The sequence below is a fragment of the Pleurodeles waltl genome, chromosome 8 (genome assembly GCF_031143425.1).
Source record: "Pleurodeles waltl isolate 20211129_DDA chromosome 8, aPleWal1.hap1.20221129, whole genome shotgun sequence".
In the NCBI taxonomy this organism is placed as follows: Eukaryota; Metazoa; Chordata; class Amphibia; order Caudata; family Salamandridae; genus Pleurodeles; species Pleurodeles waltl.
This window is the reverse complement of record NC_090447.1, coordinates 680293614-680308636: the sequence shown is the minus strand read 5'-3', so window position 1 is coordinate 680308636 and position 15023 is coordinate 680293614. Positions and strand designations below refer to the sequence as shown.

Here is a 15023-nt window from a genome sequence, read left to right as displayed (position 1 = left end):
TTTGGTTCTATAGAAAAACAATTGGCCTGGAGTTAGTCATTGAGTGTGCCTCATTTCTTGACTCTGTACAACAAGTGTTTGCACTACCCTCTGATAAACCTAACTGCTCGGCCACACTACCACAAACGAGCAATAGTATTATCTACTTGTGCCTCTAGGGAACCCCTGGACTCCAGGCACCATACCTCATTTTGGTGTTATATACATAGAGCTACATGCACACCCTTGGATGTTGCAGAATTCTTGAAGGATCCAGAGGAACAAGGTTGAAATTGGAGCCTTCCCACCAGAGGCAGATATGTTTTGGTTCCAAAGCAGATGAGCAGCAGTTCGAGGCCAAGAGCAGAAGAGGTCTTGCAGAAAGTTCCTAGTAGAGTCTTAACAAATATGACCCACCCTTGAAGGAGCCCTTAAGTAACCCTAAAAGAGGGTTGGTCACTACATAAGGGAACCACCCATCAGTGGGTCAGGGACATCACCTACCTGACCTAACCAGCCGGATGCTCAGAGGGGGTCTTCCCATTTTGGCTTCAAGATGGCAGGATCAACTGGCCACCTAGCAGAACCATGTGCAATTCCCTATAGGAGGAGCTGGACAGGGGTGGGTCACTCCCTAGTCCTTTAGGGAGTTTCATGCCAGAACGGGAACAAGGGGTTCTTGAAATGGTGCATACCAGATTATCCAAGGAACGCACTAAATGTGCCTTTCAAAGCAGTCTAGTGGTGCTATGAGGCCATCCCACCCCAGCTCTTAGAGTCACCTGAAACAAGGGGCAGTCCCACCTCTCCCTTGCAGGAAATATTTTTCTGCCTTCCTCTGCTTGAGCCAAGCTCACCAGCAGGAGGACAGAACAGTGCCAAGGGTCAGCGGCAGTGCAGGCTGTCAGCCAGACCCCGTAAAGCTGCCCAGGCAGAAGTGGTGATATCCTTTAAGGAACCCCCAGAGTACATGGTATCATGCAACTAACAAAAGTGGTGTAGCTGCATGGTTCCAACATGTTTGACACCAACCATGCCTAGGTTCAGGGAAGCCAATATGTAGATGACTCATGCTGGCCAGTGTCAACTACATACTTTAAGATGGCTTCGCCACACTTGCAAAGCCCAGGGAATGGCATCTGGGGTTTGTAGGGATAAACTGATCATGCTAGGGTACCCTCACATTTAGGGACATGCACTCTGCCCTTGGACTAAAGGGGCTACCAGAGGGGCGACTTACAGTTGCCAAGTCCAGTGACCAGGATACAAGGTAAGCCTTATCTGTGGTGAAAGGGTGCATGGACCATTTCACACAAGCTGCAATGGCAGGCCTGCTGACAGTTTGCATGGGATACCATGGGTGGCACAATAAATGTTGCAGCCCACAGGAGACCCCTAGTGTACCTACGCCCTGGGTATGCAAGTACCGTATACTAAGGGACTTACATGGGTCCACCAGCATGCCAACTGTGGGTGTGAAATGTTTACCAGTAACCAGATTTAGAGGAGAGCACAGTTACTGGGGTCCTGGGTAGCAGGATCCCACTACTATAGTCAAAACATACTGACAGGCAAAAACGTGGTGGGTACTACAACCAGAACCCAGCTTACTACACTGGGTAATTTACATTCTGCAAGTGTGAAGGAATTAGGAATTGGAGACTGCAGGAAACTGAGTTTTGGTTTCAGTAGTCTTCCACTTTGTCTGTTCATTGATGCAACTTTGGCACGTTGACCTGGTTAGCAGGAACCCAGTGCACTTCAGTGTTCCTTCCACAAAACACACCTTGTCACCAGGCCTTTAGTACCTCCAAGTCACTAGTAAATGATGCCTCTGGTACCTACGAAAGATACGAGAGGGTCCCCAAGAGCTGCAGCACAGCTTGTGCCACTTCGAGGGACCCAGCACCAAACTCATGCATACTGCCACTGTAGTAGGTATGACTAGGTGCTCCACAAAGTGAAAACATGACATGGCACACGCTTGTACCATGTCCTCTAACACTGGCTGTAATATTTACAAGTCACCCCACAGCAGGCTTTACAGAGCCAAGGCAGGGTGTGCCATTAATATTACATGCTAATACATAGAGCAAATATGCCCGTACTATGTCAGACATAGTAAGAACAGGAAAGCCATTTTAAACATGTGCTTGACGATACTCAATACATTCTCCAGCTAAATGTTGGCATCACTGAAAAGAGGGATGTTTGTTATCAATCATCTCATTAAAAACCTCACTGATTCCAGTGATGGATTTATTTATACATACGCCCCAGGGCACCTTAGAAGTGCCCATGAAAAACTACCAACTGCTGGTGGACTAATTGTAGATAACCTGCCACTAACAATTTCTGGCCCCAGATTGAGAGCCATCTGGACAGGCAAGAAAATCAGCTACACAGGAGGTATGTTGCATTTATAGTCTGAACAGACCGAGGGGAGTTGTCTTCAATCCTTTTAATGCCACAACCTCTCCAGTAGAAACAAAATGCCCCCTCCAAATTTTTCACAATTAATCCAATGCATTGGCAATGTTTAAATATGTCTATAGGTATTTAAACATTGCAGTTGTTAGTTTTTAAAGTGCAATCAAATACACCATACAAAACGTACTGTTCTAGTAAGGCAGGCCTTATTAAAGTGTCCACATTGCGAATATTAGGGCTGAGGTTTTGAAGAGTATTTGGAGTCTCCTCCCTTTTGACACCCCCAGCTTGGATATAAATGACAAAACGCTAGTAATGGCCCATTACAAAATGATTTACTGCTGCTCATGTTTTCCAGCTAAAACAAAGGCCTGTTATCAGCATGATGCTTATTTAGGCGACACCTTAGCACCTCCCCACGATCATTTGAGGCTCCCTTAAGCCCACCCCTGACCTAGGGAGACCAGCCTTAAGTGAACAGCCATAGAAATTCTGCAATTGTGTGGTGGAATTCTAGGACAGGGTGATGACCACTCCACAAAGGAAGTGGTCATTTAGGGAGTGTAGTCACTTCATGATTAAGTAGCCCATTGGCTACTACCTGTTACTCACCTTAACACAAACAAATTTAAGTATTCAGGGGGACCCTCTCTGATACCAGGAAAACAGATCTTCGCTGGACACTAGAGGAGCGGACAAAAAGCCTGCTGACCCAAGAACCAAGTAGCACAGCAGACTTGGCACAAACCCTGCAATCTGCACCCAACCCTTGTGAAGCAATGGCCTGTCCTGCCACTGTAGCCTCCAAGAAACCAGGAGAGCTGTCAGCGTTTTGCAAATCTCCAAGAACTCCCATGGAGCATAACGCTGCTTCCCTGTAACTGCAAACAACCCAAGAAGGACTGAGGACCCCAGACCACCAAAACCGTACGCCAGGTTTTATCATTGCACTGAGCAGAAGTGGGCCAACAGTGTCACCATGGTTCACAGACCCTCCAGAGACAAAGCCCTCCTTTTGCTCACCCAATATGGCCATTTGCAGCCTGTCTACAAACTCAGACTGCCTCAGGAGACAGAGACCAGACAGAACCCCTGGTGTCTTTGTCCCCGAGGTTTGTGAAACCCAAACCCACTTTTTGGTTTGATTGGACTGGTCCCCAAGATCACACCTGCAGCCTGTTACTGTGAGCCCCTTCCTTGCAACCACCACCGGTGACAAAGCAGACTGTCCAAACAACCTCTGCACCTGGCTGTCCCAGAGCAAGGCAAAGAGGACCACTAGCATCCCTACATTAGAGCATTGCAAGTAAAAGAACCTCCTCAAGTGGCTCACCCAGACATGAACTCATTCCAGCATCTTTGTGACTGGACCAAGCCCAATTGACTTACATGCACACTGATGCTGAAATGCACCAATCTGCCCCACCAGCACTGCCTGAACTGACCTGTTGGTGTGCCCAAGGACCCTGCACTGTACTCACCTTAAGTCCAGAATATTAGTCCTATAAATTGTGTTTGGCGCACTCTTCCATACATGTGAAAAACAAGCTTTTCTAGCATGGTTACACCCCCCCCCCCCCACACTTGGCCTGTTTACTGTCTCGCTGGGATCCTGCTAGCCAGGACCCCAGTGCTCATAGTTTGTGGCCTGTCATTGAAGTTCTGCTAACCAGAACTTCAGTGCTTCTGCTCTCTGCTTCCAAATTAGTGACTATAATTCAGTGACTTCATATTCCAACTCCAACTGGCACACCGGAACCCCTTATAAGTCCCTAGAATATGGTACCCAGGGCATTGGGGTGCCAAGAGATCCTTATGGGCTGCAGCCAATAAGGAGCTCAGACAAACCCTTCTTCAGGACTGCCACTGCAGTCTGCATGAAATAGTGCACACACTTTCACTGCACTTAAGCAACTTATGATTCGCCTATATGTCTAACCTTCATTTAATGGAGGCTTGGTGCAAAGTTAGTGTGAGGGCAACCTTGCACTAGCAAAGGTGCCCCCAAGCTATCCAGGGCCAATTCCATGGACTTTCCGAGTACAGGGAGTACACACTTTCACTACATACAAGTCAATACCTATATGTAGCTTCACAATGGTAACTCCGAATATGGCCATGTAACATGTCTAAGATCATGGAATTGTCCCACCATTCCAAATGTGGTACGGTGGCCAGTCCCATGCATCCTGGGGGAACCACCAAGGACCTCCAGTACTGCCAAACCAGCTCCAAGGCTTGCACCGCAGGTACAGCTGCTGCCACCTCACAGACAGGGTTCTGCCCTCCTGGGGTCTGAGCAACTCAGTCACAGGAAGGCAGAACAAAGGATTTCCTTTGTGAGGAGGGTGTTACACCCTCTCCCTTTGGAAATAGGTGTTACAGGCTTGGGAAGGTAGCCTCCCAGGGCCTCTGGAAATAATTCCTTGCATAAGCCAGTCTACACCAGTTTACGGATCCCCAGTCCCTGCTCTGGTGGGAAACTGGACAAAGGAAAGGGGAGTGACAACTCCCCTGTCAATCACCACCCCAAGGGTAGTGCCCAGAGATCCTCCAGTGTGTGTCCCTAACATTAGCCATTTTGTTGTCCAAGGTGTGGTTCCTCTTCAGATTCAGCTTGCAAGTTTCCACCAGGAATACTCTGCAGCTCCTGCTTCATCGTCTGACCGCCGGATCAACCACAGACTGCTCCAGGAACCGCTGTAACTGCAACAAAGTATCCACAAGGGATACTTTTCTTCTGCAACTTCAGCTCTGGCCAGCAACTGCAACAGTTGCCAATGTGAGCACACTCTGGACTCCCTGCACCAGAAAAACCGAAGGAATCTCCAGTGGAGTGATGGGAGTCACTTCCCTGCTCCAGCAGACACCTCCCAAGACGAGCAGTTCTCTGGGACGCCTCTACTGGCGATGAGCATGCTCCCTGGAACACAGGCGGTGGACCCCTTTGACCTAGACTGTCCCAAGGTCCAGATGACCAAATTTGGTAGAGTTAAGAGCTTGCCTTCCCTGTTTGCGACAGTACCCCTGTGCACCGCATCATTGCTAGCTCCCAAGGCCACTGTGCATTATTTGCAAGAATTCTTTGTGCACAGCGTGGCCCAGGTCCCCAGCACCCCATCCTGCAACAACTTGCTGAATTGTTCTCCGGCAGCCTGTGACATTCTTTTGTAGTGCTGCAGCAACTGCAATTTGCACCTACGTCCATGTGTCCTGGGACAACCTTGGGCACTGCCGGTCATCTGAGTTCCCTCTATGTTGTGAGCCCCCTCTGCCTCAGTGCAAGTTGAGGCCCCCAGGTCCCGCCTGGGCAAAGGCAGCGGCACTGTGACGCAAACCGCGATATTGTTTTAAGGCTTGTTGGACAAATCGAGCACTGCAACTTGCCTGCATCCAACATCTTGATGTGGGACATCTCTTGCATCACGCAGGAACCTGCAGCCATCTTTGGTGCTCTTCTGCAGACTTCTAACCTGAGAATCCTCTTTTGCACCATCTTCTAGGTTGACAGGGGCTCCTGTCCTTCCTGGAATCTTCTGCAACTTCTGGGCTTGGTCTCTTCACAGGTCTTCTGGTCCAGGAAGACACCATTTGTTGCTTGCAGTCTTGCTTGGTTCTTGCAGCAACTCTAATCACGACTTGTGATTTGTAAGGAAACTTGCAGTACTTTACTCCTACTTTCCTGGGCTCTGGGGTGGGGTATTTTACTCACCTTTGGCGAGTTCTTCCACACCCACCACCCATCTACACACTACACTAGCCTAGGGGAAATTTGTGATTCACATTCCACTTTCCTAGTATATGGTTTGTGTTGCCTGTAGGCCTATTGCATTCTTTTGCATTTTCTACTGTTTACACTATTGCATGACTTTTTACTTATCTGATTTTGGTGTCTAGTGTATTTGTTGTGTATAATTCTTACCTCCAGAAAATGTATTTGGCTTTAAGATTTTTGGACTTGTGTCACTAAAATAAAGCACCTTTATTTTTGGTTTAACGGTCAGTATTGTATTTTATTGTGTGTAAGTACTGTGTAACTATAGTGATATTCCAGGAACTTTGCATGTCTCCTAGTTCAGACTAAGCTGCTCTGCTACAGCTACCTCTAGACAGCAGGAGGTCTTAGAACACGGATTACATTTCACTAATAAGGGAAAACTGGACCTGGTATAAGGTCCAAGTACCTAGGGTACCCACTACAAACCAGGCAAGCCCCCTACAAAACAAACATTGCAGCTACAGAAAACGTAACTTGACTTTGGAAAACTGAAAATTCGTCTTGAGAAGTACTCACTTGATTTCAATGATCTTGGTATCTAAATGTACATGAAATAATTTTATTTTTATAAATTGGTGTTGATGTCTTAGAGTCTCACTTATCTGCTATGTATACCTTACATGCACAACACTTCCTTATGCTATGCTTAACTGTTGGCCCACACTACCACAATAAAGCACATCATGGGGTGTCATTGGCAAATGCACTGCCATTGATCACCTATTGTTCTGTATGTTCAAAGCTGTTCAATGCATTGAAGAAATACAATTTAAAAATATATAAAGTGAATTATACTCGTTTCTGAATTAAATATTTTAAAATTCAAGCATTTCTGAGGAGTTAAAACCATCAGAAATGATTATGCTGAGTCCCAATTCAGTGGTGAGTCAAAGGTTCCAGTAATGATTACCAAGCGAAGTCAAACGGTCTAGTGCACAAAACTACTAAACACCCTATCTTAATGTATCCAGAAGCACACCATTACCTATCCTTTTAGTTCACAGCTCTTAAATTTGGGGGGGGTTGTACCCCCCCCCCCAATTATCTCACTAGACAATACGCCGACTTACATCTCCCTGTACAACTTACGTTTTTGTATTGACCTATAACAGTCATTAATCTGAAGATGTTACGGTATAAATACAACACTAGCGAAGAGTTACACCACGAGCATTAAAGTAAAAAAATAAATAAATAAGAAATCAGGAGATATACACAACGATGTGGCTGCTTCAGCCCCTAAAGCCTCTTAATGATTTGTTCATTTAAAAAAAGTGAGCCAGGGAATTCGTTTGAAATTAATTATTTACAAAAGTAAGAAGCCATGGCTTGTTTAACATTTACAACATGCAATTGAAAACGTGTCGACTTTCACGGCGATGATAACGTACAAAATTTCGCCCCGTTCCGGGTCAGTGTCCTAGAACGCAAGAGTCGCACAAACTGGCTGCCTAGGGCTGCTTCGGATGTAAATGTAATATCATTTATAATGTGAAAGGACAACAGATTACTGAAAGCACAAGCATAACTGAATCTTTAATATCCAGCACACGCAGCATCGCGTTTTTTGCCATAAGGGATAAAAAAAATCACGTGTACGTTTCCCAACCAGACCACTCACCTTTCCATCGATCCTGGCATAACGCCGACCATGACCAGGGTAAATTTTATAACCGCTGAAACTGCACAGTTCTACCCTACAATAAAATAAAAACAGGTGTTCAAGCAGGCTTGTTTTAGCCAAAAAAAAAAGTAATATATGGCACGACAATAGGACAAACTACGTACTTCATGATTGCAACAAAATGGCGAAAAGAAAGATGGCGATAACGCACGGAGTTTTATACAGACCGGAAGTGCTCTCAGAAGCTCGCCTTTACAAAAACTAGAACGTGAAAAGGTTTTTAGAAGCAGTCCCCCTGGGGCACTTAAAGTAGACGAGCCCCGGAAATACCCCAAACAAACATCCGTTAAATATCGTTATGGAACTGAACCTCTTTACAATGAACAGCAGTGTGTAATAAATTCACCTTCAAATATTGTAGGGCAATCATAAAATGATATTTTAACTTTATTAGTACCATATTTAGTGACTAAACGTTTCTTCTCAAGAGGGAGAATCGGCTGTAATCCCTATTTCTTCCCGCCTTCGCCTGGAAAACAGGCATTTGCAATGTAAAAGGCCTCGCATGTGTGAGAGTTAGAGCTATTGACGTTGTAAATGACAGTCTTTATTCATGTGTTTTGGTTTAGAGTGGATGTATGTGGTGTGGGTTGGAATGGAATTGTGTGTGCTGGAATTATATGGTGTGTGGTGGATCTGTGTAGTAGAATTATAAGGCATGGTGTGCAGTGGGATTATGTGGATAGTAATGTGGTATTGAGTGTACTGGAATTTTGTGGCTGAGCTGTTGAGTTACTGAACACTTAGCCAACTGTATGGCTTGAAGCAGTGTTGAGTTTATGACTGAATAAGGGGGTTGTATTTAATGTATATTGATTGCATAGGGCTAAGTTGTGTGCATTTGTGAAGTTAAAGGGGTTTGTTTAAAGAGTATTTGTTAGAAATGGGATTCCTGGTTGGCTAGGGTAGGCCAACCAGGAATCCTATTTCTGGTTGGGTATGCCCAACCAGAAATAGGTTGGGCCTACCCAGACCCAACCTGGGTAGGCCTAACCTACCCAGGTTGGGTACTGTCTACCCTAGCCAACCAGGAACCATCACTCTACTCAGGGCAAGGTACACACCAAAGACAACCCCTGCTCACCCTCTCGGTAGCTTGGCATGAGCAGTCAGGCTTATCCCACAAAACAATGTGTAAAGCATTTGCATATAACACACAGTAATGCAGTGAACACACTACAAAAGAACACTGTCAATCAATCAATCAATGAATCACTGCATTTATAAAGCGCGCTACATACCCGCAAGGGTGTCAAGGCGCTGGGGAGGGAGGGTGCTACTGGTCGAAGAGCCAGGTCTTGAGGAGTCTTCTGAAGGCCAGCAGGTCCTGGGTCTGTCGTAGGATGGTGGGGAGAGTGTTCCAGGTCTTGGCAGCGAGGTAGGAGAAGGATCTGCCGCCGGCGGTGGTTTTTCGGATGCGGGGGACTGTGGCGAGGGCGAGGTTGGCTGAGCGGAGGCTTCGGGTGGGGGTGTGGAAGCTGAGTCGGTTGTTGAGGTAGGTGGGTCCGGTGTTGTGCAGTGCTTTGTGTGCGTGGATCAGGAGCTTGAAGGTGATCCTTTTGTTGACGGGGAGCCAGTGCAGGCCTCTCAGGTGGAGTGTGATGTGGCTGCGGCGGGGGACATCGAGGATGAGTCGGGCCGAGGCGTTCTGGATGCGTTGGAGTCGTCTCAGGAGCTTGTTTGTAGTTCCTGAGTAGAGGGCGTTCCCGTAGTCGAGTCTGTTGGTGATGAGGGCCTGGGTAACGGTTTTTCTCGTGTCGAGGGGGATCCATTTGAAGATCCTGCGGAGCATACGGAGGGTGTTGAAGCAGGACACAGAGACGGCGTTGACTTGCCTGGTCATGGAGAGAGTGGAGTCGAGGATGACCCCCAGGTTGCGTGCGTGGTCCGTGGGTTCCGGGGCTGTGCCTAGTGACGTGGGCCACCAAGAGTCGTCCCAGGCTGATGGGTTGGGTCCGAGAATGAGGACCTCCGTCTTGTCTGAGTTCAACTTCAGTCTGCTGTCCTTCATCCAGTCGGCTATGGCCTTCATTCCTCGGTGGAGGTTAGCTTTGGCGGTGTGGGGATCTTCGGTGAGGGATATGATCAGCTGGGTGTCGTCGGCGTAGGAGATGATGTTGAGGTTGTGTTGTTGTGCGACGTGGGCGAGGGGGGCCATGTAGATATTGAACAGTGTCGGGCTGAGGGAGGATCCCTGTGGGACGCCGCAGATGATCTCAGTGGTTTTGGAGCGGAAGGGTGGGAGGCGGACGCTCTGGGTTCTGCCGGAGAAGAAGGATGTGGTCCAGGCCAGGGCCTTCTCTTGGATACCGGCGTCATGGAGGCGTGCTGATAGGGTGCGGTGGCAGACCGTGTCAAAGGCTGCTGATAGGTCCAGGAGGATGAGGGCGGCTGTTTCTCCTTTGTCCATCAGGGTCCGGATGTCGTCAGTGGCGGCGATGAGGGCGGTCTCGGTGCTGTGGTTACTGCGAAAACCAGATTGGGACGGGTCCAGGATGTTGTTGACTTCGAGGTAGCGGGTCAGCTGTTTGTTGACAATCTTCTCGGTCACTTTTGCCGGGAAAGGGAGCAGGGAGATGGGACGGAAGTTCTTGAGGTCCTTGGGGTCCGCCTTGGGCTTCTTCAGAAGGGCGTTGATCTCGGCGTGCTTCCAGCTTTCTGGGAAGGTTGCTGTCTCGAAGGAACAGTTGATTGTTTTCCGGAGGTGGGGCGCGATGGCTGCGCTGGCTTTGTTGAAGACGTGGTGAGGGCAGGGGTCCGATGGGGATCCGGAGTGGATGGAGTTCATGGTTTTGATGGTGTCTTCGTCGCTGACGCTGGACCAGACGGTCAGGCGACTGGTGCGAGTGGTAGTCGCAGGGGTGGTGGACTCGGTGGTGGGTGCGGGGGGGTTGGGGTTGAAGCTGTCGTGGATGTCGGTGATCTTGCGGTGGAAGAAGGTGGCCAGGGAGTCGCACAGGTCTTGAGATGGCGGGATGTCGTTGGTGATGGAGCTGGGGTTGGAGAGTTCTTTCACGATGCTGAAGAGCTCTTTGGTGTAGTGTGCGTTGTTGTCTAGGCGGTCCTCGAAGGCGGTCTTCTTGGCGGTCCTGATGAGTTGGTGATGTCTGCGGGTGGCGCTCTTGAGGGCTGTGTGGTTGTCTGGTGTTCGGTCGTGGAGCCATTTCTTCTCCAGCTTCCGACAGGTGTGCTTGGAGATCCGGAGGTCCTCGGTGAACCAGGCGGCTTTCTTGTTGGTGTGGTTGGTTGTAAAGGTCTTGAGAGGGGCGAGGGTGTTGGCGCAGTCGTTGATCCACTGTGTGAGGTTGGTCGCGGCAGTGTCTGGGTCGGTGGGGTCGGTGGGTGGTCTCAGGGCGGGGGCGGTAGTCAGTTGGTCCCCGGTGACCTTGCTCCAGCAGCGGCGTGGTAGCTGTTGGGTGCGGTGGTGGGTTTTCTGAAGGTGAAGTGGACGCATCTGTGGTCGGTCCAGTGTGGTTCGGTGGTGTGGTTGAAGGAGACGTGGGGGCTTGCCGAGAAGATGGGGTCAAGCGTGTGTCCAGCGGCGTGAGTGGGTGTCGTTACTACCTGTTTGAGTCCGAGGTTGGCGAGGTTGTCGATCAGGGCGGTGGAGTTGGCGTTGTTGTTGTTCTCGAGGTGGAAGTTCAGGTCCCCGAGGAGGATGTAGTCCGTGGAAGCGAGGGCGTGGGTGCTGATGAGGTCAGCAATGGTGTCACTGAACTGTGGGCGGGGTCCGGGAGGTCTGTAGATGAGAGTTCCTCTGAGGGTGGTGTTGGGGTCGGTGTGGATCTGGAAGTGCATGTGCTCGGCGGTGGTGAGGGTGTCATCGGTGTTTGTTGAGATTTTGATGGAGTCTTTGTGGATGATGGCGATTCCTCCTCCGTTGGTGCGGTCTCTGCGGGAGATCTTGTAGCCCTGTGGGATGGCTATGGCAATGTCTGGTGCTGAGGTGGCGTTCAGCCAGGTCTCCGTCAGGAAGGCGACGTCAGGGGCAGTGGAGTCTAGGAGGTCCCAAAGTTCGATGGCGTGCATGCGAGCGGAGCGGGTGTTGAGGAGGACGCAGCGGAGGTGGTTGGGTTCTCTGGCTGGTGGTGTGGAGGGTTGGATGCTGGTGAATCTGCAGTTCCGGCAGGTGAAAGGCCCCTGGGTGCGTTTCGGGGTGGCCCGGTAGCAGGGGTGGTCTCGTCTGGTGTTGAGTGCGTGGAGGGTGCTTGCGTCGTAGTGCAGTCTGGCGTTGCGGGGGTGCGGGATCCAGGGGTTCTGGTGCTGGGTGCGGTCCAGGCGCGGACGGGCGCAGACGGGCTTGCCTTAGGCGCGCCTTCGGCGCGCCAGCGGCGCGCCCGCTTCGCGGCCTCCATATGAGGGCAGAGGGAGGGAGGAGCAGCTGGGAGGTGGGAGCAGGGTGGCCAATGGGAGTGAAGGGGGCGGGGCAGCAGGGGCTCAGCAGCAAGGGAAAAACCCAGGGAAAAACCCAGGGGAAAACCCGGGGAAAAAACGGCGGGAAAAGACGGCGGGAGAGGGACAACAGAGCACAGGGGTACAGAAAGCAAAACACAGGGGCACAGAATGGAAAAAACAAGTGGCACAGAAGCACAAGCTCAGGGGAATAGAAAAAAGGGAGCGAGTAGTCAGGCAGCAAAAGTGGCAACGGAGGTTCAACCCACAGGGGGCTGCGTGGCAGATGGGGGGAGCGACCTGCCTGGTGACAGGGTCAAAGGTCGCTCACTGTAGGAGGCTGGCCTGGTTTGTAGTGGGTAGTAAGGTACTTACACCTTATGTCATGTCCAGTTATCCATTATTAGTGAAATGTAGGCAGTGTCTAGACGCTAGGCTGTCTAGAGGTAGCTGTAGGCAAAGCAGCCAAAGCTGAACTAGGAGACATGCAAAGCTCTTGCAATAGCACTATAGTCACACAGTACTCACACACAAGAAAGACAATATTCAGAGTTATGAAAAATAAAGGTACTTTATTTTAGTGACACAAGGCCAAAAATAACTTAGAGGATATACTCCCCTAGGAGATAAGTATTATACACAAAATATACACTAGCAACCAAAATCAGGTAAGTAAACAGTCATAAAATAGTGCAAATAGTGAAAATCACAGTAGGCGACAATGCGCCTGGGGGAACACAAACCATATACTAAAATAGTGGAATGCGAATGTCTGTTTCCCACTTAGGCAAGAGTAGTATGTAGGGGGGGCGCTGCAAGTGTAAGAAAACACCAAAGGTAAGTAAAGTACCCCACCCCAGAGCCCAGGAAAACAGGAGTAAAGCACAGCAAGTTTCCTCGGAACACACTAGGAGTCGTGATAAAGAATTACGCAAAAACTAAGCAAGACTGCAAGACACCAACAATGGATTCCTGGACCTGAAGACCTGTGGAGAGAGGAGATCAAGTCCAAGAACAGCTGAAGAGTCCAGGAGCAACAGGAGGCCGTGCTAACTCGGATGAAGGTGTAAAGTGGATTCTCTGGTTGGAAGAAAAAGTCAGAAATGTACCAAAGAAGACAACTGTGGGTTACTGCTTGGTGCAAGAGATGTCTCACATCGAGTAGAAGGATGCAGGCTGGTTTTCATCATTGGATTCCGCCAACAATACATGTTTCACTCAAAAGACGCGTTTGGCGGGAAAAGGCGCTACCTGGACCCAGGACGGACCTGGGGGTCTCAACCCAGACCGAGGAGACAAAGGGGGCTCTCAGCACTTCAGAGAGCCCTCAGAAGACCAGGCAGCACCCATAGGAGTCCCAGAACACGGGGACAAAGCAGTTGCAAATTGCGGTCGTTGCATCACTACACAAAATGATCCCACGCTGCCAGAGAACAACTCAGGGAGCAGAGCATCGCAGGATAGAGTGCTGGGGACCTGGGCTGCGCTGTGCATGAATAATTCTTTGGAGAAGAGCACAGAAGCCCTAGGAGCTGCAAAACATGCGGTGCACAGGGGTACTATCTGGCTCAGGGAGACAAACTCTTACCTCCAACAAATTTGGACAGCTGGACCGTTGGAAAGTCAGGGTCACTTTATTCCACCACCTGGGTTCCAGGATCCACGCTCGTCGTCGGGAGAGGGGAGCCAGAGTACAGGTTGTCGCTGCAGAGAGGTGCCTGCTGAAGCAGGGAAGTGACTCTGTCACTCCACAGGAGATTCATTCGGTCCTTCTGGTGCAGGATGGTGACAGGCAGTCCTCGGAGCGTGCATGACCTGGAAACTGTTGTAGTTGCTGGCAGGAGCTGAAGATACAGAGTTGCAGTAGCCTTCTTGGATACTTTGTTGCAGTTGTAGAGTTTCTGGAGCAGTTCTGCGGTTGATCCGACGGTAGAAAGTGAAGCAGAGGTTGCAGAGGATACCTGCTGGAGTCTTGCAAAACCGGATCTGAGGAAACACCCAGAGGAGAGACCCGAAATAGCCCTGAGAGGGGGATTTGTCACCTAACCTGGTAAGCACCTATTAGAAGGGGTCTCTGACATCACCTGCTGACACTGGCCACTCAGATGCTCCCAGAGTATCCCAACACCTTGGAATTCAAGATGGCTAACACCAGGGACACTCTGGAGGAGCTCTGGGCACCACCCCACGGGTGTTGATGGACAAGGGAGTGGTCACTCCCCTTTCCTTTGTCCAGTTTCGCACCAGAGCAGAGACTGAGGGTCCCTGAACCGGTGCAGACTGGATTATGCAAGCAGGGCACCGTTTGTGCCTGTCAAAGCACTTCCAGAGGCTCTGGGATTATACCCCTAACATGCCTGTAACATCTATTTCCAAAGGGAGAGGGTGTAACACCCCTGTCACAAAGGAAATGCTTTGTTCTGCCTTCCTGGGATTGGGCTGCCCAAGCCCCAGGAGGGCAGAAGCCTGTATGTGAGGTGGCAGCAGCTGGGGCTGCAGTGGAAACCTCAGAGAACTGGTTTGACAGTACTGGGGTCCATGGTGGAGCCCCCAGAGTGCCTAGAATTGCCCCCCCCCCAATACCAGAATTGGATTGGGGGTACAATTTCACAATCTTAGGCACCTTACATGTGTAGGAAAGTACCATCTTTCTTGGCATGTTACCCCCAATTTCTACCTGTATGTCAGTATGTTTTGCCTGTCTCACTGGGATCCTGCTGGTCTGGACCCCAGTGCTCATAATTTGTGGCCTAATGTGTG

General features: G+C 49.8%; 1 protein-coding gene across 1 annotated transcript in view; it reads right to left on the bottom strand.

Moving 5' to 3' along the window:
• Positions 1-8039, bottom strand: part of RPL24 (ribosomal protein L24) — a 192409-nt gene extending 184370 nt beyond the window's left edge. Inside the window, exons 1-2 of the mRNA XM_069204798.1 lie at positions 7976-8039; positions 7809-7884 (exon numbers count right to left, since the gene is read on the bottom strand). Coding sequence (XP_069060899.1) covers positions 7809-7884; positions 7976-7980 — 81 coding nt within the window. The 5' untranslated portion in view covers positions 7981-8039. The remainder of the gene's footprint in view (positions 1-7808; positions 7885-7975) is intronic.
• Between the last annotated feature and the right edge of the window lie 6984 nt (positions 8040-15023).